At 53.5% G+C, this 27174-nt stretch overlaps 1 protein-coding gene across 1 annotated transcript in view; it reads left to right on the forward strand.

Moving 5' to 3' along the window:
- LOC119969168 (opioid growth factor receptor-like) overlaps positions 1 to 26484 on the forward strand; it is a 37532-nt gene extending 11048 nt beyond the window's left edge. Inside the window, exons 2-8 of the mRNA XM_038802403.1 lie at positions 6666 to 6725; positions 9498 to 9554; positions 10762 to 10827; positions 13208 to 13286; positions 14091 to 14169; positions 18657 to 18723; positions 26332 to 26484. Coding sequence (XP_038658331.1) covers positions 6666 to 6725; positions 9498 to 9554; positions 10762 to 10827; positions 13208 to 13286; positions 14091 to 14169; positions 18657 to 18723; positions 26332 to 26484 — 561 coding nt within the window. The remainder of the gene's footprint in view (positions 1 to 6665; positions 6726 to 9497; positions 9555 to 10761; positions 10828 to 13207; positions 13287 to 14090; positions 14170 to 18656; positions 18724 to 26331) is intronic.
- Positions 26485 to 27174: the final 690 nt, after the last annotated feature.

Here is a 27174-nt window from a genome sequence, read left to right on the forward strand (position 1 = left end):
CCTGACACACACACACACACACACACAGCCTGACACACACACACACACACACAGCCTGACTACACACACACACACACACACACAGCCTGACACACACACACACACACAGCCTGACACACACACACACACACACACACAGCCTGACACACACACACACACAGCCTGACACACACACACACACACACAGCCTGACACACACACACACAGCCTGACCACACACACACACACACACACACACACACACACACACACACCCTGCCTGACACACACAGTGCCTGAATCACACTCCGAATAAATGGTTCCAGTGTTTGATTTTAATATCTCCTCACTGAGGTCCCACCTGTATATTATTTTTGTTTCTTCTCTCAGTTTAAAAAGGTCCCTAATTCCAGATTGTTAAACCGACGGTGCCTAATGTACATGAATAGTGGCTAAAATGAGTTCATAGATTTCATAGAATTTACAGTGCAGAAGGAGGCCATTCAGCCCATCGAGTCTGCACCGGCTCTTGGAAAGAGCACCCCACCCAAGGTCAACACCTCCACCCTATCCCCATAACCCAGTAACCCCACCCAACACAAAGGGCAATTTAGCATGGCCAATCCACCTAACCTCCACATCTTTGTGACTGTGGGAGGAAACCGGAGCACCCGGAGGAAACCCATGCACACACGGGGAGGATGTGCAGACTCCGCACAGACAGTGACCCAAGCCGGAATCGAACCTGGGACCCTGGAGCTGTGAAGCATTTGTGCTATCCACAATGCTGAAGTCGGGAATATCAAGTTGTGAGTTTGGTACATTTTCTGGGCTCTAATTGTTTACACTGATTCCACCCATTTTCATTTTGGTAACATCCGTAGGAGGTTTGAGCAGAACCTGACATTGGCAGGGTGGGCGCAGTTTGCTGGCCTAAATTCTGGGGGGGCACCAAGGGGTGGGATTTCAGGCTTAAAAAGTTAAGGATTTGAGTTCAACTTGACATATTTCATAATATTTAAATTAATGCCAGATAGGTTTCAAGAAAGTGCCAGTGCTGCTCAATATAAAGCTCCCCCAAGGGCACAGTGGTTAGCACAGCTGCCTCACGGCCCTGAACACCCGGGTTCGAATCCCGGCCCCGGGTCACTGCCCGTGTGGAGTTTGCTCATTCTCCCCGTGTCTGCGTGGGTTTCACCCCCACAACCTAAAAATGTGCAGAGTGGGTGGATTGGCCAGGCTAAATTGCCCCTTAATTGGAAAACAAAAAAATAATTGGGTACTCTAAATTAAAAAAATATATATAAAGCTCCGCGAATATTTTATAAACCAGGTTTGATTGTGGCACTCGAGTTAAACTCTGGGACAGATAGGTGGTCGCTGATTTGATTCAGAAGTGATGCTTCAGGGCAGCACGGTGGCACAGTGGTTAGCATTGCTGCCTCACGGCGCTGAGGACCCGAGTTCGAATCCCGGCCCTGGGTCACTGTCCGTGCGGAGTTTGCACATTCTCCCCGTGTCTGCGTGGGTTTCACCCCCACAACCCAAAGATGTGCAGGGTAGGTGGATTGGCCACGCTAAATTACCCCTTAATTGGAAAAAATAATTGGGTACGCTAAATTAAAAAAAAAAGAAAAAACAAAAAAAGAATTGATGCTTCAATCTGGAGGTATAAGTGTTTCTTACAAAGCTTGTATTACCAATGGAATGTCTGTAATGTACTCCTGGTTTGTGCTCTTACTGATAAAAGGTTTGAGTCTCTGTAGAGCAAACAGTCCTCTACCTGATGAGGTAAGTGAAGGGGAGGGGGGAGGGGGAGGGAGGAGGAGAGAGGCGGGGGGGGCATTCAGCACCCACTCCCCGGTTGGAGCCCTGCTCCTGTTGAACAGGAACAGGAGGAAGTTATTCAGCCCCTCGAGTCTGTTACCTGCTATCAGAGATTGTTCTCGTTGGCGGAAGGGTGAAGAGGCGGAAGGGTGAAGAGGCGGAAGGGTGAAGAGGCGGAAGGGTGAAGCGGCGGAAGGGTGAAGCGGCGGAAGGGTGAAGAGGCGGAAGGGTGAAGAGGCGGAAGGGTGAAGAGGCGGAAGGGTGAAGCGGCGGAAGGGTGAAGCGGCGGAAGGGTGAAGAGGCGGAAGGGTGAAGAGGCGGAAGGGTGAAGAGGCGGAAGGGTGAAGAGGCGGAAGGGTGAAGAGGCGGAAGGGTGAAGAGGCGGAAGGGTGAAGAGGCGGAAGGGTGAAGAGGCGGAAGGGTGAAGAGGCGGAGGGGTGAAGAGGCGGACGGGTGAAGAACCAGGTAACAAGGATTGAGGCGAATGGCGGAAGAACGGAAGGCTCCGTGAGGAATAACCTTTTTCTTCCTTCAGCAAGATTTTGAATCCACCGGGTCCAAATTCAACTGTGGCTTTCAAAACGTTCACAGGCGGCTGAAAAGTGAAGGTTTGCGGGGCCACAGGGAGGGAGGTGGATTGGGGCTAGTTAAATTGCTCTTGCCAAGAGCAAAACGAGACTCTATGCCTCCAATGTTGAAACCATTTTATGATTCTCGGATCCTAGCAGGAGGAGGCCATTCAGCCCCTGAACCTGTTGTGGAGAAACAGGAGGAGCATCAATTTTTTTTAAAATTTAGATTACCCAATTATTTTTTCCAATTAAGGGGCAATTTAGTGCAGCCAATCCACCCACTGCACATTTTTTGGGTTGTGGGGGTGAGACCCACGCGGACATGGGGAGAATGTGCAAACTCCTCACGGACAGTGACCCAGAGCCGGGATCGAACCTGGGACCTCAGCGCCGTAGGCAGCAATGCTAACCACTTTGCCACCGTGCTGCCCTGGAGGAGCATCAATTTTTAAAATATATATATATATATATATTGGGATGTGGGATCGCTGGCAAGTCTGGCATTTATTGGCCACGCCTAGTTTTGGGGAGGAGCTGGTCATTGTGATGGTCCACCATCGTGAATTGTTGTTGGTGGTTTGATGCAATTGATTAGCTTACTGAGGCAGTTAGGAGTTGACCTTGATGGTACCAGAGTCACGTATAATTGCAGACTGGGAAAGAATACCATGTTTCCTTCCCTTAAAGGGACTAATCCACTGGTTACACGGTCACTTTTACGAAAGACCACCTTTATTGCAGATTTATTATTTTAAACTGGATTTCTCTACCTGCCATGATGCAAAAACAAACTCGCATTCAGGTCTCCGGGTTTGTTTTTGGCATCCTGCCAACCATGGAAAATGGAGCACCCACAGCTAACTATTTCAAATGGAGTGTCTCCACGTGACGCACCTTTGCTGATGGCTGGAGAGGCCATTCCTTCAGAGCCAGGTTCTGTCACAGGTGCGGCACGTGAAGCTGCCAGTTGCTGTGAGTTGTTTTCAACGTTGGGGTGTGTTGCCAAGTCGCTGTAGCCCACTGGTCATCATGCATGCTGGTCCACAGGAGGTTCTTGGGAGGAAAGCAGGAGTGAGGGTCAAGGTGGTGAGTGAGATGTTAATGGCTTTATTGGAGCCATCGCCATAGCTCTTCTGCTATTTCAGCAGTCTATATCTGACCGCAATAATCCCACTAAATATATTGATGTGGAGATGCCGGCGTTGGACTGGGGTGGGCACAGTAAGAAGTCTTACAACACCAGGTTAAAGTCCAACAGGTTTGTTTCAAACACCAGCTTTAGGAGCGCTGCTCCTTCCTCAGGTGACTTTCCGGTGAATCCCTCAGGGTGGGGAGCAGATCTGGGGAAGTTGCTGTTCCGCCTGGCCAGGCCTAGCCTCCCTTATCTGGGAATCATGGGCGGCCCATGATTGGGCCACGCTCCACAAACTAACATTTGGCTAGTCTGGTGAATGGGGGTTAAGTCCGACTTGCAGAAGGGGTCGCCCTCCCTCTGACCTTGGCGGGCAGGGTGCAGAGTGTAAAAATGATCGTCCTCCTGAGGTTTTTGTTTTTGTTTCAGCGTCTCCCAATTTTCCCACTCAAATCTTTCTTTAAGGTCAACGGAATGGTACCTTCAACCTAAAGAGAAAATGCTGGAAAATCTCAGCGGGTCTGGCAGCATCTGGAGGGAGAGAAAAGAGCGAACGTTTCGAGTCCAGATGACCCTTTGTCAAAGCTGGTATCAAAAATGGTATCTTCCTTTACTTGGGCAGGCAAGACCCACGGATTTGTGGGACGTTTCTACAGAGAGAGAGAGAGAGAGAGTTGGGGGACTTGGCGCTACCTAATATGTTATTCTATTATTGGGTTGTAAATGTTGAAAAGGTACGGGGGTGGCTGAAGGATCCAGTTTCTAGATGTGGGTGGTTGGAGGTGGTTCGCCGGTATGGAGGAGTTACTGGATAAGCTCCAGCTCCCAAGAACTATATGTATTTGGGTGTTTGCAGCTTTTTGACGTTTCCCCTAGCGCTGTCGCCCTCGCTGTTGGACATGGTCCTGTTTCTGGCCGAGTTGGGTGAGGGGAGGATTTCAGATCTTTGCGCCCGGATCCTGTCGACGGAGCAGACTTCGCTGGAGGAGGTGAAGAGAAAGTGCGAGGGGGAACTGGGCCTGGTTTTCGATTGGTAGGGGTGTGTGAAATGAGGCTCTTGACGGTTAACTCCACCTCCTCATGTGCTCGGCTCAGCTCGATGCAGTTCAAGGTGGTGCACAGGGTGCACTTGACCAGGGCGTGGATGAGTAGTTTCTTCTCGGGGTTGGAGGTTTGGTGCGAGCGTTGTTCCCGGGGGCCAGCGAATCATACGCACGTGTTTTAGTCTTGCCCTAAACTTGCAAGCTTCTTGTCTTCTTCTTCAGCCCCCATGTTGGGGATTCTGGCTATTCGGCCAGAGAATTGCCCGTTCGTGGCCATTTTTGGTGTTTCATACTCGCCGGTGCGACAGACGGGGGTGAAGGCCTCATTGATAGCCCGGAGGTGGGATCTGCTTGGGTGGATGTCCCCGGTATCGGCAGTGCCTCGATCTGGTTAAGTGATTGGGACGGTCAAGTTCCCCATGAGGGGGTTGGGAGAAGGGTTCTACTCGAGGTGACAGCCTTTAATTTCCCTTTTCAGGGAATTAGTCACCGTCAGTTGTTTGGGGGGGGGGGGGGGGGGGGGGAGGAGGGCAGTTTCTGTTTGTTTGTTCTTGCGGGGGGGAGGGTGGGGTTACACATGGGTGGGGTTATTTTGAAATGGTATTTGTTGTATGTTATTGTTTTTTTTAACATGTTACATTAAAACTTCTCTTAATAAAGATACATTTTTTTTAAAAATGGGCCTTTTCTGCCCAGCAACGAGCCACCCACGGCTTCAAATTCTGCCTTGCGAAAATAAATCCTGTTTGCTCAGATATTCTTTTTGGCAAAGCTTGTTTCGGATGTTTTGGGGAAAAAAAAATCCTGATTCCCTCTGGTGCAATCGAACACCTCTCCTCACATTCAATTTGAGAATGTCGCCAATTGCGCCATGGGATCGAATGTGCCCCCCCCCCCCCCCCCCCCCAGCCTGAAGCAGCGATGGGTAACGGCGCCGAGCGGTGAGACGCCATAACAGTGTGAAACGACCGAAAGTCGGAGCTGAAGACAAAAATCAAGAAATCTGGCCCCAAGACTTGTATGACTTCAAAGTTGAAGAATTCAAAGATGGCGACCTACAGCAGGGAATTATTGTAGCGTAAAGGAGGCATTTTGCTGAGTTATGGGGAGGGAGCAGGGTAGCCGGAGTCATTGAGCTGGCTGCTTTGAAAGAATCCAGAATGGCGGATGCTGAATGAGTGTTCGGATTGTAATAAAAGCCCAAAGACGGGTGTCCTGTGTTTGTGCCCAAGGTGCACCAACCACTTCTGAACAAAAGAAAAAGATTGAATCTGTTTTTATAATCATTGGGAACGTGACAGATGTTAAATGGTCAACGTTCAGTGCTCTTTGTAAGCGTTCGTAAGGAATCCTACTTTTCCCCACTCAATTGGGTTGTCAGCAGGGTCTCCCGTGTCCATCGCTGTTAAAACTGGAAGCCATTTGGTTCAATGTAACATCCAGGCAGGTCGTAGTTTCAAAATTCATTCTCAAGCTTTTGGGTTTCGCCCTCCGGATGACGCGCTTTTCTTGGTACGTTCCTCATCGAAACATATGAAGGCAAATTTCCTTGTGGTTTACCTCTCGAAGCAGGATTTCCTCTGAAGCAGGGAAAGTGTAAGGAAACCCGCCCTGGTTTTGGTTAGGCGCTGTTGTATTTGGTTTCCTGTAATTGTTTATTGAAGTACTTGTTCGACAACCAGAATGTAAAAAGGAAATGTTTAAACTTCTGTTGCATCCACTAGTCTGTTCAGCTTCGTCCCACAGCAGGAAGTGATGTAATGGAACTTCCTGGAGAGAGCTCTGAAGTGAAAATGAAAAAATGAAAATTGCTTATTGTCACGAGTAGGCTTCAATGAAGTTACTGTGAAAAGCCCCTCGTCACCACATTCCGGTGCCTGTCCGGGGAGGCTGGTACGGGAATCGAACCGTGCTGCTGGCCTGCTTGGTCTGCTTTAAAAGCCAGCGATTTAGCCCAGTGAGCTAAACCAGCCGCAAGTAGCCGCTTCCCTTTGCGACTTGCATTTCTTTGTAAATAGGGACAAAAGATTTTGACGCTAACCTTGTAGTTATGTTCATTCCTACTTGGTGCCATGGCTCTATCTTACAGTCTCTCAATTTACTATCCCTCAGATTTATTTCCTTCAGTGGTTGTGGGGCCTAATCCTCTCCATTTTTCCGAATTGGACCAAGGTGAGTATTTCTCTTTTTCTATTTTTTTTTTGAAGCACAGACGCAAACATCAGGACTGGATCAGGAGGTTTAACTATGCTCAATACTCAGTCACCACCTGCACCTGCGGGTCCTGGGTGTGGGCATTAGTTGCATTTCGATCGCACCTTTCGTGATTTGAGGGCATCCCAAGTACTTCACAGACAATTATGTACTTCTTGAAGTCACTGTTGTAGTTTGGGAAATGTGGCAACCAATTTGCACAAAGCAATATCCCACAAACAACACTCCCATCTTTACAGATAATGTGTTCTTTTAGTGATGTTGATTGCCAGATTTATACTGACCAGGACACCGGGGATGATATTCCAGCTCTCCTTGAAATCAGTGGCATCATATCTTTTATATGCACTTGAGAGGGTCTGTTTACTGTCTGGGGTGAAAGACGGCACATCTGACAGTGCGGCACTGCCTCAGTACTGACCCTCTGACAGTGCAGCACTCCCTCAGTACTGACCCTCTGACAGTGCAGCACTCCCTCAGTACTGACCCTCTGACAGTGCAGCACTCCCTCAGTACTGACCCTCTGACAGTGCGGCACTCCCTCAGTACTGACCCTCTGACAGTGCGGCACTCCCTCAGTACTGTCCCTCTGACAGTGCGGCACTCCCTCAGTACTGACCCTCTGACAGTGCGGCACTCCCTCAGTACTGACCCTCTGACAGTGCAGCACTCCCTCAGTACTGTCCCTCTGACAGTGCGGCACTCCCTCAGTACTGACCCTCTGACAGTGCAGCACTCCCTCAGTACTGACCCTCTGACAGTGCAGCACTCCCTCAGTACTGACCCTCTGACAGTGCGGCACTCCCTCAGTACTGACCCTCCGACAGTGCAGCACTCCCTCAGTACTGACCCTCTGACAGTGCAGCACTCCCTCAGTACTGACCCTCTGACAGTGCGGCACTCCCTCAGTACTGACCCTCCGACAGTGCAGCACTCCCTCAGTACTGACCCTCTGACAGTGCAGCACTCCCTCAGTACTGACCCTCTGACAGTGCAGCACTCCCTCAGTACTGACCCTCTGACAGTGCAGCACTCCCTCAGTACTGGCCCTCTGACAGTGCGGCACTCCCTCAGTACTGACCCTCTGACAGTGCGGCACTCCCTCAGTACTGACCCACTGACAGTGCGGCACTCCCTCAGTACTGGCCCTCTGACAGTGCAGCACTCCCTCAGTACTGACCCTCTGACAGTGCAGCACTCCCTCAGTACTGACCCTCTGACAGTGCAGCACTCCCTCAGTACTGACCCTCTGACAGTGCGGCACTCCCTCAGTACTGACCCTCTGACAGTGCGGCACTCCCTCAGTACTGACCCTCTGGCAGTGCAGCACTCCCTCAGTACTGACCCTCTGACAGTGCAGCACTCCCTCAGTACTGACCCTCTGGCAGTGCAGCACTCTCTGTACTGCACTGGAGAGTTGGGCTGGATTATATCCTCATGCCTCTGGAGTGGGACTTGAACCCATAATCTTCTGACTAATAGTACCTACTCAACCAAGCCTGAGAGCTAACAAGGCTGAGACACAAAGGATAGCAGTTGGATTCAGCTACCAGAGTCCATCCAGTACAATCTAACCCACGAAGAGAGGAAGGTGGAAAGTGACTTGTGATGAAGCCTCGGCGATTTACAATCCACTTCGGTGAGGGGGCCGAGTGCAAGTTTGCCGTTGATACCAAGCTGCCTGGTGAAGTGTGAGGAAGGAAAGGCAGGTTGGGCTGAGCGGGAGAAGATGGCAAATGGAGTACGATGGGGTGAAATGTGAAATCATCCATTTTGGTGTAAGAAAGATTCGCTGAATAGATTCTTGGGATGAAAGGATTGTGCTGTGAGCAGAGCCTGTATTAGCTGGAGTTTAGAAGAATGAAAGGTGATCTCATTGGAATATAAAAGATTCTCTGAGGGCTTGGCAGGGGAGACGCTGAGAGGCTGTGTTCACCGGCTGGAGAGTCTGGATCGAGGGGATATAGTCTCCAGATATTGGGCTGACCATAGTGGGCCTGGGATGAAGAGAAATCTCTTCGCTCCGAGTTCTGAATCTTTGAAATTCTCCACCATTTAGATGTGTGGATGGTCAGTTTTGGAGATATTCGGGGCTGAGAGCGATAGATTGTCGGCTGCTAAGGGAATCAAGGAAAATCAGAAAGAATTGAATTTCTGTAGCACGTTTCACAAGCTCAAGATGTGGTAAAGCGGTGAACAGCCAATGAAGTACTTTAGCAATCTATTCGCAGTTATAGGAAGGCTGGCAGCTCGGAGCCCGCAAACCAAAAAATTATAATAGCCAAATAATCTTTTTGTGATGTTAATTGGGGGAATAAATGTTGAATCGTTGAATCATGGAATGGTTTCAGCGCCAAAGGAGGCCATTTGACCCATCCTGTCTGTGCTAGCTCTGTCAGAGCAACCCAACGTGCGTCACTGCTCTGCCTCTTAAGGTTTTGTCTGTTCATATTATTATCCAACTCCTATTTGAAGGTCACAATTGGCCCTCCACCGCACTCTTAGGGAGTATATTCCAGATCCAAACCACCTTAACTTGGTGTCCTCTGATTCTCCTCCAATAGCGCAGCAAAGTTCACAGTAGAGTGGTGGTAGATGTTTGTTAAATATAAATGTGAAAACCCATTTTAACCTGCTGGTTAAATTGCTATCACTGTAGTCAAGCCTGAGGCGCATCAGAAACTGCAATTGGAAAGCATTAGACCAAAGTATTTTTCCATTACTTTACAGAAGAATCATCAGGAGACTGAGCCGAGACCTTTTGAGGATAGGAGCCATTCGAAACATGTAGGTACCTCGCTAGTAAGATAGTTGTGAGTATGTGTATGTCTCTCCTAAAATCATGCACGGGATGTGGACGTCGCTGGTTAGGCCAACATTTATTGCCCATCCCTAATTGTTCCTGGGAAGGTGTTGGTGAGCTGCCTTATTGAACCGCTGCAGTCCATATGGTGTAGGTAGACCCACAGTGCTGTTAGGAAGGGAGTGTCCAGGATTTTAGCCCAGCGACAGTGAAGGAAGGATGATAGATTTCCAAATCAGGCTGGTGAGTGACTTGGAGGGGTTCCCAACGATCTGCTGCCCTTGTCCTTCACAGTAGTAGAGGTCGTGTGTTTAACATATGACCCATGTTTGTATATGGAGCTAAAATCTGACAATGGAAATAATTTTGGTTTCAAAGAAACAGGAACATTTGAAAGGATGGGGAACGTTTTTTAAAAAAAAAATTAAGAGTACCCAATTGTTATTTTTCCCAATTAAGGGGCAATTTAGTGTGGCCGATCCACCTAACCTGCACATCTTTGCGTTGTGGGGGTGAGACCCACGGAAACACGGGGAGAATGTGCAAACTCCACACGGACAGAGACCCAGAGCCGGGATCGAACCTGGGACCTCAACGCCGTGAGGCTGCAGTGCTAACCCACTGCGCCACCATGCTGCCCTGAAGGGATGGGAAAGTTAGGCGCTGAAAACTTTTTATTTAGCCTTTGCTTACTGCCTAGTCTCAAAATACAGGCCGGCAGTTGCTAGACTTGTGTTTAACATGGTAGCACAGTGGTTAGCACTGTTGCTTCACAGTGCCAGGGACCCGGGTTCAATTCCCGGCTTGGGTCACTGTGTGGATCTGCACGTTCTCCCCGCGGTCTGCGTGGGTTTCCTCCGAGTGCTCTGGTTTCCTCCGACAAGTCCCGAAAGACATGCTGTTAGGTGAATTGGACATTCTGAATTCACCCTCTGTGTACCCGAACAGGCGCCGGAGTGTGGCGACTAGGGGGCTTTCACAGTAACATCATTGCAGTGTTAATGCAAGACTACTGGTGACACTAATAAAGATTATTATTAATTTCAGGGCTGGGGTTCCCATCCTGAGCTTTGTTTCACTCCAGGTTGGGGCCTGCCCCTGGCCTGATTCATTCCAAAGCTCCTGTTAAACCTGCTATTTGAACAGCAAATGTGTGGTGGGAATGGTAAATTTCAAATTTGCTTATTTCAGGAGATGTATCGGATGCGAAACTGGAGAGCAGCGAAGGACCTCCAGCGCTATCGGCATGGTTACCCTGTGAGTATGCGAGAGAGCTGCAGATAACTGTACCTGACAGTTTGTGCCATTAGTTGATTTCTCCCTCACGGTGTGATATTAAAGACTTGTGAATCGGATTTGGGTTTGAGCTGTTAGTTAGGCTGACACTCCCTGGCAGTACTGAGGGAGTGCCATCCTTCAGTCGCAGCAGGCCAAGGCTCAATCTTGTTTAACTTTACTGAGAATTTACAGCACAGAAACAGGCCATTCGGCCCAACAAGACTATGCTGATGAAAATGCTCCAGACGAGTCCCCCCCCCCCCACCCCCCCCCCCCCCCCCCACACACACACACACCCCGTCACGTATCTTTTCTATCTAAAAGCAAAACTGTGGAAATTGGAAATCCTGAAATAAAAACAAGAAATGTGGAATTAAAAACAAGAAATGTGGGAACTGCTCAACAGGCTTGACAGCATCCACAAGTTAATGTCTCAGGTCGTGACCCACAAACTGAAACGCTGACCCAGATTTTTACTGAGCCTGGCAGCCGTGGGAGGCGGCGGGAGCCATTTCCGCCGGCTTGGTATAAAGGTGTAGGTGACAAGCCCTCATGCAGCACTCCTGTCTTTGCTGACTCCATTGCGGGCATGGGCAGTTCAAACCTTTAATTAATTTTGCTGGGGTCTGACTCCTTCTGTAAGTAGGCATGGTTCATAGCCTTTCAGACCTGCAGTCTCGAGTCAATGGCCAAAAACACAGGCATTCAACGTCCCCATTCCCTTCTAATAAAATTGTCAGTCAATCACAGCCATTCACAGTATGAGTGTCAGAAGATTTGGCCACCCATGGTATGTGAATAAACACAGAGGCAGTGAAAAACAACTTCAAAGAAACAGCAGATTATTACAAGGTAACAGATATGTCCATCAAACAGAGCTTTCTGTCCCCACTGCAGCTGTATAAACATTGCTTGCTGAGATCTAAAGTGCATTAACTATTCTCGGAGCTCAGCCAGACACTCGTTATGAGGCCACCTGTTCAGCCGGCTTTTGTTAATAGGTGTCATTATGAATGAGTGGCTGAGCTCCAAGAATGACTTTGTGACAATCCGCTTTTTCTTTGAGTTAAGTTTCCCAACCTAACCTCATAGAATTTACAGTGCTGAAGGAGGCCATTCGGCCCATTGAGTCTGCACCGGCTCTTGGAAAGAGCTCCCCACTTAAGCGCATGCCTTCACCCCATCTCCGTAACCACATAACCCAGTAACCCCGCCCAACCTTTTTGGACACTAAGGGCAATTTATCATGGCCAATCCACTTAACTTGCACATCTTTGGACTGTGGGAGGAAACCGGAGCACCCGGAGGAAACCCACGCAGACACGGGGAGAACGCGCAGACTTCGCACAGACAGTGACCCAGCGGGGAATCGAACTTGGGACCCTGGAGCTGTGAAGCAACTGTGCTAACCACTTTGCTACCATGCCGCCCTTCCTCCTGCATGAAAATCTAGCCCTGTAACCCTTTCTCTCCACTGATGCTGCCAAGCCTGAGAGTGTTTGCAGCATTTTCTATTTATATTTAGTATATCCTTCTGTTGTTTTCTCCTTCTTGTGTTTATCCAGCTTCCCCTTTTTTTATATAAATTTAGTGTACCTAATTCACTTTTCCCAATTAAAGGGCAATTTAGTGTGGCCAATCCACCTAACCTGCACATCTTTTGGATTGTGGGGGCGAAACCACGCAAGCGAGAGCAGCACGGTAGCCTTGTGGTTAGCACAATTGCTTCACAGCTCCAGGGTCCCAGGTTCAATTCCGGCTTGGGTCACTGTCTGTGCGGAGTCTGCACACCCTCCCCGTGTCTGCATGGGTTTCCTCCGGGTGCTCCGGTTTCCTCCCACAGTCCAAAGATGTGCAGGTTAGGTGGATTGGACATGATAAATTACCCTTAGTGTCCAGAATTGCCCTTAGTGTTGGGTGGGGTTACTGGGTTATGGGGATAGGCTGGAGTTGTGGGGATAGGGTGGAGGTGTTGACCATGGGCAGGGTGCTCTTTCCAAGAGCCGATGCAGACTCGATGGGCTGAATGGCCTCCTTCTGCACTGTAAATTCTATGAAACACGGGGAGAAAGTGCAGACTCCACACTGACAGTAACCCAGAGCCGGGACTGAACCTGGGTCCTCGGCGCCATGAGGCAGCAGTGCTAACCCACTGCGCCACCGTGCTGCCAGCAGCTTCTCCTTTTAATGTATCTCTGTGATTTGCCTACACCACTCCTTGTGGTAGCGGCTTTCACGTTCTCACCAGTCTCTTGGTGAAGAGATTGCTCCTGTGTTCCCGACTGGGATTGTAAATGAGGCAGCTGCGATGTTAAAGCCACCTGTTTCTCCACCTTGATCAACCTTCTATTCTCAACAGGATCTAGACAATAAAGTAAGGAATCCCGACAACGTCAACTTCAAGTTCTACATGAATGAAAAGCCCTCTCAGCCAGACAGTAAGCACGTGCCAGCTGATTCTCTTTCTTCATTGTCATTCACACCGTGCACCAGAACTCCACTGCTGTAATCCGTGGACACTTAACTGTTCGCGTGGGTGGGCAGACGGGACCTCCGTTTAATATCTCACCTGGACCTCTGTACCTCTAACAATGCAGCACACCCTCGATACTGCGCGGAGGTGTCAACCCCAACTCTGTGACGTGAACCCAGAGTGCGAGGCACTGTGCCAAGCTAATAATAATAATCTTTATTGTCACAAGTAGGCTTACATTAACACTACAGTGAAGTTACTGTGAAATGCCCCTAGTCGCCACATTCCGGCGCCTGTTCGGGTACACAGAGGGAGAATTCAGAATGTCCAAATTACCTAACCGCATCTTTTGGGACTTGTGGGAGGAAACTGGAGCACCCGGAGGAAACCCACACAGACACAGGGAGAACGTGCAGACTCCGCACAGTGACCCAAGCCGGGAATCAAACCTGGGACCCTGGCGCTGTGAAGCCACAGTGCTAACCACTTGTGCTACCGTGTTGTTCCCAGTAGATACAGGTTGTCACACTCGCCCCATTTAAGGCTTTTGCAGATGCTGAGAGGAGATTCCCAACACCATCATGAGTTGCATTTTGACCTGTATCCAGAGGTTTACGATGGGTAAGGGACGGCATTACCCAACCCCCTGACATCTCCACACAATCCGACTGAACCCGTTATAGCTTTCAGTTTGGCTTCTGACTTCGGTTTCTTTTTAATGCCCAGGTGGCCAACAGAGGATTAAATTAAATTTATTTTCCTCTTCTAGATTGGACAATAGAGGAAATGATTACAAATTGGAAAGGAAAATATGAACAATTGGAGAGGAATCATTCATACATCCAATGGTACATTTCTTTCTATCTCTGCATATTTGACTGGTTTATAAAGGGTTAAAGGGGTTCAAAGCTGGGGGTGCGGTTTTCCATTTTTTCTGTTCAGTTATGCTTCTTTTAAGAAACAAATATTTCCAAGGATTGCGTTGATGGGGCAGGTGACCTGTCTCAGCACCCACTGAGACCTCTCTGCTCTGTATTGCTACCAGATCGCACTAGGTTAACAAAGTGGTTAAGCAAGTGTATGGGTACTTTACTTTGTAAATCGGGGCATTGAAGACAAAAAAAAGGAAGTTATGCTAAATTTCACCAACCTATGATTTAAGCCTCCCGCGGAGTATTGTGTACACCAGACTTTAGAAAGGGCGTCAAGGTCCTGAGAAGGCAGAGAGGCGGTTTCCCAGGATTAGATCGTGTCTGAGAGGTTTCAGTCGTGTAGAGAGAATAGAGACGGAGCTGTGAAGCAGCAGTGCTAATCACTGTTACCGTGTGCCCCCCCCCCCCCCCCCCCCCCCCTCCCCCCCCGGACAGGGACAGTAGGGAGAAAGCTTCCTGCTGCAAGTGAGTCAGCAACCAGGTCACATCAAAACTCAAGATGAAATGAGAAATGTCTTGACCCACAGGGTTGTTTTGGTCTGTATATCATCATCTGACCGGTGGAATCAGAATCTATAAGAACACTCAAAAGGAAATTGGACATCTGACCTGAAAAGGAGTAATTTGCAGGGTTAAGGGGAAAGGCTACATTTTGATATCTCTTTCCAAGAACCAGAACAGGCTCAGGCTCAAGGAGCAGATTGGTCTCCTTCTGTGCTGGAAGACTATGATCTACACTATGACCTGGAATAAATACCAGTACTAATCGCTCCCTCACCACCATCAATCTGATGGAGTGGGTCATTGACCCTGCACGCTACCATTGTCATAGTCATACATTGTTGGGTATTATTTTAAAATATTTTTATTCTCCTCCTTTTTCACATTTTCTCCCGAATTTACACCCACCAGCAATAATCAGCAATAGATATGTCAATCCCCATAACAATAACAACGATCCCATCCTCCCACCAACCCCCAAACATCAGCCCGCATATTTACATAAACTAATGACAAAAAGGAATCAGGGATTACCCATAGTCACCCTTAATACACACAGCCCCCCCCCCCCCACAACTAATGTTCGATGTTATCCAGTTCTTGAAAGTGCATAATAAATAATGTCCATGAATTGTAGAACCCCTCCGTCCTTCCCCTCAGTTCAAACATAACCTTCTCAAGAGTCAAGAATTCCAACAGGCCCCCCCGCCACGCCAGGGCACAGGGTGGAGAGGTTGCTCTCCATCCCAGCAGGATCCGCCTTCGGGCGATCAACGAGGTGAAGGCTATGATATCTGCCTCCGCACCCGTTTCCAACCCTGGCTGGTCCGACACCCCGAATATGGCCTCCCGGGTGCCTGGGTCCAGCCTCAGATGCACCACCTTGGAAATTACCCCAAACACCTCCTTCCAGTACTCCTCTAGCTTTGGACAGGGTCAAAACATATGAACGTGATTAGCGCCCCCCCCCCCCCAACGCTCACACACATCTTCAAAGAATCGGCTCATCCTCACCCTCGTGAGGTGCGCCCTGTACACCACCTTCAGCTGTATCAGCCCCAACCTCGCACACGAGGTGGAGGCATTCACTCTCCGGAGCACCTCACACCAGACCCTCTCCTCTATAACCTCTCCCAACTCTTCCTCCCACTTTGCTTTGATCCCTTCCAGTGGTGCCTTATCCTCGTCCAAAATAGCCCCGTAAACCGCTGACACTACCCCCTTCTCCAGTCCCCCTGACGTCAGCACCTCCTCCAGTAATGTGGAGGACGGCTCCACCGGGAAGCTCTGTATCTCCTTCCTGGCAAAGTCCCGAACCTGCATGTATCTAAACATTTCTCCCTGCTCCAGCCCATACTTCGCTTCCAGCTCCTTCAATCCTGCAAACCGACTCCCAAGAAACAAATTTTTTAGCGTCTTAATCCCCTTCTCTTCCCATTTCCGAAAACTTCCATCCCACTTCCCTGGCTCAAATCTGTGGTTGCCCCACGAAATGGCATTTCCCTTGACCCTGCCTCCAACCCGAAGTGTTGGCGAAACTGCATCCAGATTTTCAATGAAGCTATTATTACCGAATTCCCTGAGTATTTCCCCGGGGCCATCGGGAGCGGCGCTGTTGTTAGTGCTTTCAGTCCCGACCCCCTGCACAAACTCTCCTCCATTCTGACCCACTGGGAATCAACCCCTCTGGCCCAGCTCCGCACCTTCTCCACATTCGCCGCCCAGTCGTAGTGCATCAGGTTCGGGAGACCCAAACCCCCTGCCTGCCTTCCCCTCTGTAGCAGCACCTTCCTCACTCTGGCCACCTTCCCTCCCCATATAAACGAGGTAATCCTTCCCTCAATCTCCCTGAAAAAAGCCTTTGGCAGGAAAATCTAGGCATTGAAAAATAAACAGAAATCGCGGCAACGCATTCGTTTTAACCGCCAGTGACAGAGGGAGACCATCCCACCTTGCCAGATTGGCTTTCACTCTCCCCACCAAACTAGTGATGTTGTATCTGCAAAGACTCCCCCACTCCCAGGCAACCTGCACCCCCAAATACCTAAAGTGAGTCCCTGCCCGACGGCATTGGCAGCCCCCCCACCACTGCCCCCCCACCCCCAGCCGTGACACCACAAAATACTCACTCTTCTCCCAGCCCGAGAAAGACTCAAATACTCGCAGTAGCTCCAATATTCCCCCTATCGACACACTCGGTTCCGACACATACAACAGCAAGCCGTCGGCATACAAGGACACCCTATGCTCTATCCCCCCTCACTATTCCTTTCCATGCTCCCGAACTTCTTAATGTGATGGCCAACGGCTCAATCGCGAGTGCAAACAGCAGGGGAGACATAGGGCATCTCTGCCTCGTCCCACGGTGGAGAGAAAAGTATCTCGAGCTGATGTTGTTCATGCGGACACTCGCCTTCGGCTCCTTATATAGTAGCTTTACCCAGTTCACAAATCTTGATCCAATCCCAAACCGTTCCAGCACTGCCAACAGGTACCCCCATTCTACCCGGTCAAACACCTTCTCGGCGTCCAATGCCACAACCATCTCTGTTTCCTTCCCTTCTGCCGGTGCCATAACGACGTTCAAAACCCTCCTAATGTTCGAAAACAGCTGCCTCCCTTTCATGAACCCCATTTGATCCTCACCTATCAGCTTTGGGAGACACTCCTCCAGCTTACCCGCCAGTACCTTCGGCAAGACTTTTGCGTCCACATTCAGAAGAGATATGGGCCTATACGACCCACACTCCGTCGGATCCTCATATTTTTTTAGCAACAGTGAAATCGATGCCTGCCCCAAGGTTTGTGGCAGCACTCCCTTCCCTATCGCCTCTTCAAACATCCCCACCATCAGGGGTGCCAACGTATCCTTGAATTTTTAATAATATTCCACCGGAAACCCATCCGGCCCTGCCACCTACCCCGACTGCATCCTCCCAATCGCATCCTTTATCTCCTGCTCCACTATTGCTCCTTCTAATGTAGCCCTGTCCCCCTCCCCTAGCCTCAGGTACTCCAACCCATCTAGAAATTCCTGCATCTCACGGTCTCCCCCGGGTGGCTCTGATCTGTCCAACCTCTCATAAAACTCCTCAAAAACCTTGTTAATCTGCTCCGGAGCCATCCCTAACTTATTATTGGGTATTTTTATGACTCATTCTTGGGATGTGAGCTGGCTGGGCTAAACTTCATTGCCCATCCTTAATGCCCCTAATGCCTGTGAGAAGGTGGTGGTGAGCCACCTTCTTGAACACCCGGAGGAAGGGAATTCAGGTCTTTGCCCCAGCGACAGTGAAGGAACAGCCGATATAATGTCAAGCCAGGATGATGAATGTCTTGAAGGAGAGCCTCCAAGCGCTGGCGTTTCCTTGTGTCTACTGCCCTTGTTCATTAGTGGTAGGGGAATGAATGTTTGGTATGGTGAATGAGGTGGAAATCATGTGGACTCTATTGTCCAGGATGATGTTGAGCTTCTGAAGTGTTGTTGGAGCTGCACTCAACCAGGCAAGTGGAGAGTATTCCATTGCATTCCTGACCTGAGCCTTGTAGATGGTGAACAGGCTTTGGGGAATGGGGAAGTGAACCACTGCCTGTAGAATTCCCAGCCTCTGACTCATTCTTGTAGCCACAGTATTTATATGGCTAGTCCAGCTCAGTTTCTGGCCAGTGGTAACTCCCAGGGTGCTGACAGTGAGGGAATTCAGCGATGCCATTGAATGTCAATGGTTGAAATTCACTTTTGTTGAAGATGATCATTGCCTGGCACTTGGTAACTTTGAGGTGACATGAGCAAGTGCTACTGAAGTATAATGAATATTTTCTGAATTGGAAAGCATTGTTTAAAGATTTCCTGACCATTTGGGGGCTGCTCCCATTTACTAACCATTTGACGTGTGTTTCAGGCTCTTTCCATTGCGAGAACCTGGAATGAATTGGTATGCCAAGGAACTTACAAAGCATGAAATTAAGGTATGTGCCAGGGAGAGCAATTGCTCAGTGCGTTGCTCTCTGTGTGACTCAAAGCATAAAATATTCCTGATCTTTGGAAAGATAATTCTGTTGTGTGCTCCGCCCTCAGCTCCGAGTCTTACTCCCGTACACCAGCTTGCTCAGTAGTGTAGCGGTTCCCCACAGAACCAGGTTCTATTGTAATCCACCACCCCCTCCACCTCCCCAAGAACAGTTATCCCTTTCCCCCTTGATTTCATTGTCCCTCACTATTTCCCAAACTCATTCTCACGGACAAACCTGTTTGCCTCCTCCGGGAGTCAGAGTGATGTTCCCTGCCACGGTATATGACCCATAGTCTGGCCAGGTACAGCATCCCAAACCACACCTTACTCTTGAACAGCATGGTTTAGTCTCCGTTAAGTTCTGCTCAGCCCTTGGCCAGGTCCCCTCCAATGTCTTGGTACAAGTGGATGGTGTGACCTTCCCACTCGCAGGATCGCATGTTCCTCGCCCACCTCCGATCCGCTGTTTGTCTTGGAATCTATCGAGCCTGACTATTGTTGCCCACGGTGGTTCACCCGACTTGTGTCTCTGTCAGAGTGGCCTGTGTGGGACCGGTCCATATGGGGTCTTGGCAAACCCTCCTCCCTGTCCAGCTTCCCAAGCACGATGCTACGAACTCTTGTCGGGTCCCTCCGCCCCGTGCCTTCCGGTACCCCGACGATCTGTAGGTTCTGCCGGCGGGTCCTGTTTTCCTAGTCGTTTACCTTCCCCTCCTTGCCTTCTGGGTTGTGACCAATCTTGCCACTTCGTCTTTGAGCGAGGCAAAGTGCTCGCCCTGCTCCATGGCAACCTCTGGAGTTCCGTTGTCATGAACTCCATCAGCTTCTCCATCATCGCCTGGGTCGGCGTTGACAAGCCCGCTGGGTCGGCATTCACATACCCGCTGGGTCCGGGTCGACATGCCCACTGGGTCCGCATTGACGTGCCCGCTGGGTCCGCATTGACGTGCCCGCTGGGTCCGGGTTGACAAGCCCGCTGGGTCCGGGTTGACATGCCCGCTGGGTCCGGGTTGACATGCCCGCTGGGTCGGCGTTGACATGCCCGCTGGGTCCGCGTTGACATGCCCGCTGGGTCGGCGTTGACATGCCCGCTGGGTCGGCGTTGACATACCCGCTGGGTCGGCGTTGACATGCCCGCAGGGTCGGCGTTGACATGCCCGCTGGGTCGGCGTTGACATACCCGCTGGGTCGGCGTTGACATGCCCGCTGGGTCGGCGTTGACATACCCGCTGGGTCGGCGTTGACAAGCCCGCTGGGTCGGCGTTCACATACCCGCTGGGTCCGGGTCGACATGCCCGCTGGGTCCGCATTGACGTGCCCGCTGGGTCCGCGTTGACGTGCCCGCTGGGTCCGGGTTGACAAGCCCGCTGGGTCCGGGTTGACATGCCCGCTGGGTCCGGGTTGACATGCCCGCTGGGTCGGCGTTGACATGCCCGCTGGGTCCGCGTTGACATGCCCGCTGGGTCGGCGTTGACATGCCCGCTGGGTCGGCGTTGACATACCCGCTGGGTCGGCGTTGACATGCCCGCAGGGTCGGCGTTGACATGCCCGCTGGGTCGGCGTTGACATACCCGCTGGGTCGGCGTTGACATGCCCGCTGGGTCGGCGTTGACATACCCGCTGGGTCGGCGTTGACATGCCCGCTGGGTCGGCGTTGACATACCCGCTGGGTCCGGGTTGACATACCCGCTGGGTCCGGGTTGACAAGCCCGCTGGGTCCGGGTTGACGTGCCCGCTGGGTCTGGGTTGACAAGCCCGCTGGGTCCGGGTTGACAAGCCCGCTGGGTCCGGGTTGACATGCCCGCTGGGTCCGGGTTGACATGCCCGCTGGGTCTGGGTTGACATGCCCGCTGGGTCCGTGTTGACAAGCCCGCTGGGTCCGCGTTGACAAGCCCACTGGGTGCGCGTTGACATGCCCGCTGGGCCCGCGTTGACATGCCCGCTGGGTCCGGGTTGACATGCCCGCTGGGTCGGCGTTGACATGCCCGCTGGGTCCGGGTTGACATGCCCGCTGGGTCGGCGTTGACAAGCCCGCTGAGTCGGCGTTGACAAGCCCACTGGGTCGGCGTTGACAAGCCCACTGGGTCGGCGTTCACATACCCGCTGGGTCCGCGTTGACATGCCCGCTGGGTCGGCGTTGACAAGCCCACTGGGTCGGCGTTGACATGCCCGCTGGGTCCAGGTTGACATGCCCGCTGGGTCGGCGTTCACATGCCCGCTGGGTCGGCGTTGACAAGCCCGCTGGGTCCGGGTTGACATGCCCGCTGGGTCCGGGTTGACATGCCCGCTGGGTCTGGGTTGACATGCCCGCTGGGTCCGTGTTGACAAGCCCGCTGGGTCCGCGTTGACAAGCCCGCTGGGTGCGCGTTGACATGCCCGCTGGGCCCGCGTTGACATGCCCGCTGGGTCCGGGTTGACATGCCCGCTGGGTCGGCGTTGACATGCCCGCTGGGTCCGGGTTGACATGCCCGCTGGGTCGGCGTTGACAAGCCCGCTGAGTCGGCGTTGACATGCCCGCTGGGTCTGTGTTGACATGCCCGCTGGGTCGGCGTTGACATGCCCGCTGGGTCGGCGTTGACATGCCCGCTGGGTCGGCGTTGACATGCCCGCTGGGTCCGCGTTGACATGCCCGCTGGGTCGGCGTTGACAAGCCCACTGGGTCGGCGTTGACATGCCCGCTGGGTCCAGGTTGACATGCCCGCTGGGTCGGCGTTCACATGCCCGCTGGGTCGGCGTTGACAAGCCCGCTGGGTCGGCGTTCACATGCCCGCTGGGTCCGCGTTGACATGCCCGCTGGGTCGGCGTTCACATGCCCGCTGGGTCTGGGTTGACATGCCCGCTGGGTCGGCGTTGACATGCCCGCTGGGTCCGGGTTGACATGCCCGCTGGGTCCGTGTTGACATGGCCGCTGGGTCGGCGTTGACATGCCCGCTGGGTCTGTGTTGACATGCCCGCTGGGTCGGCGTTGACATGCCCGCTGGGTCGGCGTTGACATGCCCGCTGGGTCGGCGTTGACATGCCCGCTGGGTCCGTGTTGACATGCCCGCTGGGTCCGGGTTGACATGCCCGCTGGGTCGGCGTTGACATGCCCGCTGGGTCGGCGTTGACAAGCCCGCTGGGTCCGGGTTGACATGCCCGCTGGGTCGGCGTTGACAAGCCCGCTGGGTCGCCGTTGACATGCCCGCTGGGTCCGGATTGACAAGCCCACTGGGTCAGCGTTGACAAGCCCGCTGGGTCTGGGTTGACATACCCGCTGGGTCTGGGTCGACATGCCCGCTGGGTCGGCGTTGACAAGCCCGCTGGGTCTGGGTTGACATGCCCGCTGGGTCGGCGTTGACATGCCCGCTGGGTCTGGGTTGACATGCCCGCTGGGTCTGGGTTGACATGCCTGCTGGGTCCGGGTTGACATGCCCGCTGGGTTGGCGTTGACATACCCGCTGGGTCCGGGTTGACATGCCCGCTGGGTCCGGGTTGACATGTCCGCTGGGTCGGCGTTGACATGCCCGCTGGGTCCGGGTTGACATGCCCGCTGGGTCCGGGTTGACATGCCCGCTGGGTCCGGGTTGACATGCCCGCTGGGTTGGCGTTGACATACCCGCTGGGTCCGGGTTGACATGCCCGCTGGGTCCGGGTTGACATGCCCGCTGGGTCTGTGTTGACATGCCCGCTGGGTCTGTGTTGACAAGCCCGCTGGGTCCGGTTGACATACCCGCTGGGTCGGCGTTGACATGCCCGCTGGGTCGGGGTTGACATGCCCGCTGGGTCGGGGTTGACATGCCCGCTGGGTCGGCGTTGACATACCCGCTGGGTCGGCGTTGACATGCCCGCTGGGTCGGCGTTGACATACCCGCTGGGTCGGCGTTGACATACCCGCTGGGTCGGCGTTGACATGCCCGCTGGGTCGGCGTTGACATACCCGCTGGGTCGGGGTTGACATGCCCGCTGGGTCCGGGTTGACATGCCCGCTGGATCGGCGTTGACAAGCCCGCTGGGTCTGTGTTGACAAGCCCGCTGGGTCTGTGTTGACATGCCCGCTGGGTCGGCGTTGACATGCCCGCTGGGTCCGGGTTGACATGCCCACTGGGTCTGTGTTGACATGCCCGCTGGGTCGGCGTTGACATGCCCGCTGGGTCCGGGTCGACATGCCCGCTGGGTCCGGGTTGACATGCCCGCTGGGTCGGCGTTGACATGACCGCTGGGTCCGGGTTGACAAGCCCGCTGGGTCCGCGTTGACAAGCCCGCTGGGTCGGCGTTGACATGCCCGCTGGGTCTGTGTTGACAAGCCCACTGGGTCCGGGTTGACATGCCCGCTGGGTCTGTGTTGAAAAGCCCGCTGGGTCGGCGTTGACATGCCCACTGGGTCGGCGTTGACATGCCCGCTGGGTCCGCGTTGACATGCCCGCTGGGTCGGCGTTGACATGCCCGCTGGGTCTGTGTTGACATGCCCGCTGGGTCTGTGTTGACATGCCCGCTGGGTCGGCGTTGACATGCCTGCTGGGTCGGCGTTGACATGCCCGCTGGGTCGGTGTTGACATGCCCGCTGGGTCGGTGTTGACATGCCCGCTGGGTCGGCGTTGACATGCCCGCTGGGTCAGCGTTGACAAGCCCGCTGGGTCCACGTTGACGTGCCCGCTGGGTCTGGGTTGACATACCCGCTGGGTCGGCGTTGACATGCCCGCTGGGCCCGCGTTGACATGCCCGCTGGGTCGGCGTTGACATGCCCGCTGGGCCGGCGTTGACATGCCCGCTGGGCCGGCGTTGACATGCCCGCTGGGTCGGCGTTGACATGCCCGCTGGGCCGGCGTTGACATGCCCGCTGGGTCGGCGTTGACATGCCCGCTGGGCCGGCGTTGACATGCCCGCTGGGTCGGCGTTGACATGCCCGCTGGGTCGGCGTTGACATGCCCGCTGGGCCGGCGTTGACATACCCGCTGGGTCGGCGTTGACATGCCCGCTGGGTCCGGGTTGACATGCCCGCTGGGTCCAGGTTGACATGCCCGCTGGGCCGGCGTTGACATGCCCGCTGGGTCCAGGTTGACATGCCCGCTGGGCCGGCGTTGACATACCCGCTGGGTCCGGGTTGACATACCCGCTGGGTCCGGGTTGACATACCCGCTGGGTCCGGGTTGACATACCCGCTGGGTCCGGGTTGACATACCCGCTGGGTCCGGGTTGACGTGCCCGCTGGGTCCGGGTTTACGTGCCCGCTGGGTCTGGGTTGACATACCCGCTGGGTCCGGGTTGACATGCCCGCTGGGTCTGGGTTGACATACCCGCTGGGTCGGCGTTGACATGCCCGCTGGGTCCGGGTTGACATGCCCGCTGGGTCCGGGTTGACATGCCCGCTGGGTCCGGGTTGACATGCCCGCTGGGTCGGCGTTGACATGCCCGCTGGGTCCGGGTTGACATGCCCACTGGGTCGGCGTTGACATACCCGCTGGGTCGGCGTTGACATGCCCGCTGGGTCCGGGTTGACATGCCCGCTGGGTCCGGGTTGACATGCCCGCTGGGTCGGCGTTGACATACCCGCTGGGTCGGCGTTGACATGCCCGCTGGGTCGGCGTTGACATGCCCGCTGGGTCGGCGTTGACATGCCCGCTGGGTCCGGGTTGACATGCCCGCTGGGTCGGCGTTGACATGCCCGCTGGGTCGGCGTTGACATGCCCGCTGGGTCGGCGTTGACATGCCCGCTGGTTCGGCGTTGACATGCCCGCTGGTTCCGGGTTGACATACCCGCTGGGGTCGGCGTTGTCATGCCCGCTGGGTCGGCATTCACATACCCGCTGGGTCTGGGTTGACAAGCCCGCTGGGTCCGGGTTGACATGCCCGCTGGTCCGGGTTGACATGCCCGCTGGGTCGGCGTTGACATGCCCGCTGGGTTGGTGTTGACATGCCCGCTGGGTCGGCGTTGACATGCCCGCTGGGTCGGCGTTGACATGCCCGCTGGGTCGGTGTTGACATGCCCGCTGGGTTGGTGTTGACATGCCCGCTGGGTCGGCGTTGACATGCCCGCTGGGTTGGCGTTGACATGCCCGCTGGGTCCGGGTTGACAAGCCCGCTGGGTCCGGGTTGACATGCCCGCTGGGTCCGGGTTGACATGCCCGCTGGGTCGGCGTTGACATGCCCGCTGGGTCCGGGTTGACAAGCCCGCTGGGTCTGTGTTGACATGCCCGCTGGGTCTGTGTTGACATGCCCGCTGGGTCTGTGTTGACATGCCCACTGGGTCTGTGTTGACATGCCCGCTGGGTCCGGGTTGACAAGCCCGCTGGGTCCGGGTTGACATGCCCGCTGGGTCGGAGTTGACAAGCCCGCTGGGTCTGGGTTGACATGCCCGCTGGGTCCGGGTTGACAAGCCCGCTGGGTCCGGGTTGACATGCCCGCTGGGTCGGCGTTGACAAGCCCGCTGGGTCGGCGTTGACATGCCCGCTGGGTCCGGGTTGACATGCCCGCTGGGTCCGGGTTGACATGCCCGCTGGGTCTGGGTTGACATGCCCGCTGGGTCGGCGTTGACATGCCCGCTGGGTCCGGGTTGACATGCCCGCTGGGTCGGCGTTGACATGCCCGCTGGGTCCGGGTTGACATGCCCGCTGTGTCTGGGTTGACATGCCCGCTGGGTCTGGGTTGACATGCCCGCTGGGTCCGGGTTGACATGCCCGCTGGGTCTGGGTTGACATGCCCGCTGGGTCGGCGTTGACATGCCCGCTGGGTCCGGGTTGACATGCCCGCTGGGTCGGCGTTGACATGCCCGCTGGGTCCGGGTTGACATGCCCGCTGGGTCGGCATTGACATGCCCGCTGGGTCGGCTGTGCTGGGTTCTGGGGCCCCCACGCGGGTCTCCCTGTTCAGGGGTCGAGGCTTTCCTCTCCCCATTCTTGCCGTTTGTCCGGAATGAATGCTGGCTTGTCGGCATCCTGGTGGATGGCGGGGGGGGGCGAGGGGGTTAAGCTGGGGACCGTTTTGCAGTTTTGGTGCTCGTTTGGCGGTCTAATCCAAGGTTTCCAAAAATGAGAGAGACCTTTCATGTTCCTGCTCGGTACATGGCTGCCACAAGAAGTCCAAACATTATCCCACTTTTAAGACAGCTTATTTGCATCTTTTGTAGACGCACCACCTGCCTGTACGTTAAACCAGGATTGTAATCACATTATTTTCAACAGAGATATATAATACAATCTATAAAAACGTTCCTAAATTCATCACACTCTAAGCAATTATCATTGCCTCGAGATCTGATGTTGATCTTTTACAGCCAATGGAAAGTATGTGAGGAGTTAAGACGGGGTAGCTCTTTTGCGTTGAATGAAATGGTCTGCAGCCCCAACAATGGTGAAGAAACTAGACACCATCCAGAGCAAACAGCCCACCTTACCAGAGCCGGAGGTGGGCTGTTTGATCTGGATGGTGTCTAGTTTCTTCACCTTTGTTGGGGCTGCAGACAAGTGGAGAGTATTCCACCACAATGATAAGTGTCTCTCGTCTGTTATTTCCTGAGATGATCAAATAGATTTTTTCAAAAAGAACTACATTTTTATGCACGATGCATCAATTATTTTGTCATCAACAGTTATTCAAAGAATCTGATGATGCAAAAAGGAGGCTGATTGAATCATACAAGATGATGCTGGATTTTTATGGCATTAAATTGGTAAACCGCGAATCTGGTGCAGTAAAGCGAGCCCATCACTGGAGAAAACGGTTCAACAACCTCAACCTGTGAGTGTAATCAGAATTGTGTATTTATATAGCACCTATCAGAATCTTGGACTTGCCAAAAAGCTTTTTTAAAAATACATTTAGAGTATCCAATTTTTTTTTTCCAATTAAGGGGCAATTTAATGTGGCCAATCCACATACTCTGCAGATCTTGGGTTGTGGGGTGAGAGCCAAGCAGTCACGGGGGAGAATGTGCAAACTCCACATGGGCAGTGTCCCAGGGCTGGGATTGAACCCGGGAGCTCGGTGCCGTGAGGCAGCAATGGCCAAAGAGCTTTAGAGCGAATGAAATGTTTCCTTTTCAACAGCAGTCGCATTGTTTAAATGTAGGAAATGCACCAGTCAATTGCCGCACAATAACATCCCATACTGCATTGCCATAAAAGATCAAATTGCTTCAGATGATGGCGCACTCTCATTACTGTCCCCCCCCTCCCACAGGGCGGAGCTCCCTCAGTACTGTCCCCTCCCACAGGGCGGAGCTCCCTCAGTACTGTCCCCTCCCACAGGGCGGTGCTCCCTCAGTACTGTCCCCTCCCACAGGGCGGAGCTCCCTCAGTACTGTCCCCTCCCACAGGGCGGAGCTCCCTCATTACTGTCCCGTCCCCCCCCCCCCCCCCCCCACAGGGCGGAGCTCCCTCATTACTGTCCCCTCCCACAGGGCGGAGCTCCCTCAGTACTGTCCCCTCCCACA

Source organism: Scyliorhinus canicula, chromosome 7 (assembly GCF_902713615.1).
Source record: "Scyliorhinus canicula chromosome 7, sScyCan1.1, whole genome shotgun sequence".
NCBI classification, from domain to species: Eukaryota; Metazoa; Chordata; class Chondrichthyes; order Carcharhiniformes; family Scyliorhinidae; genus Scyliorhinus; species Scyliorhinus canicula.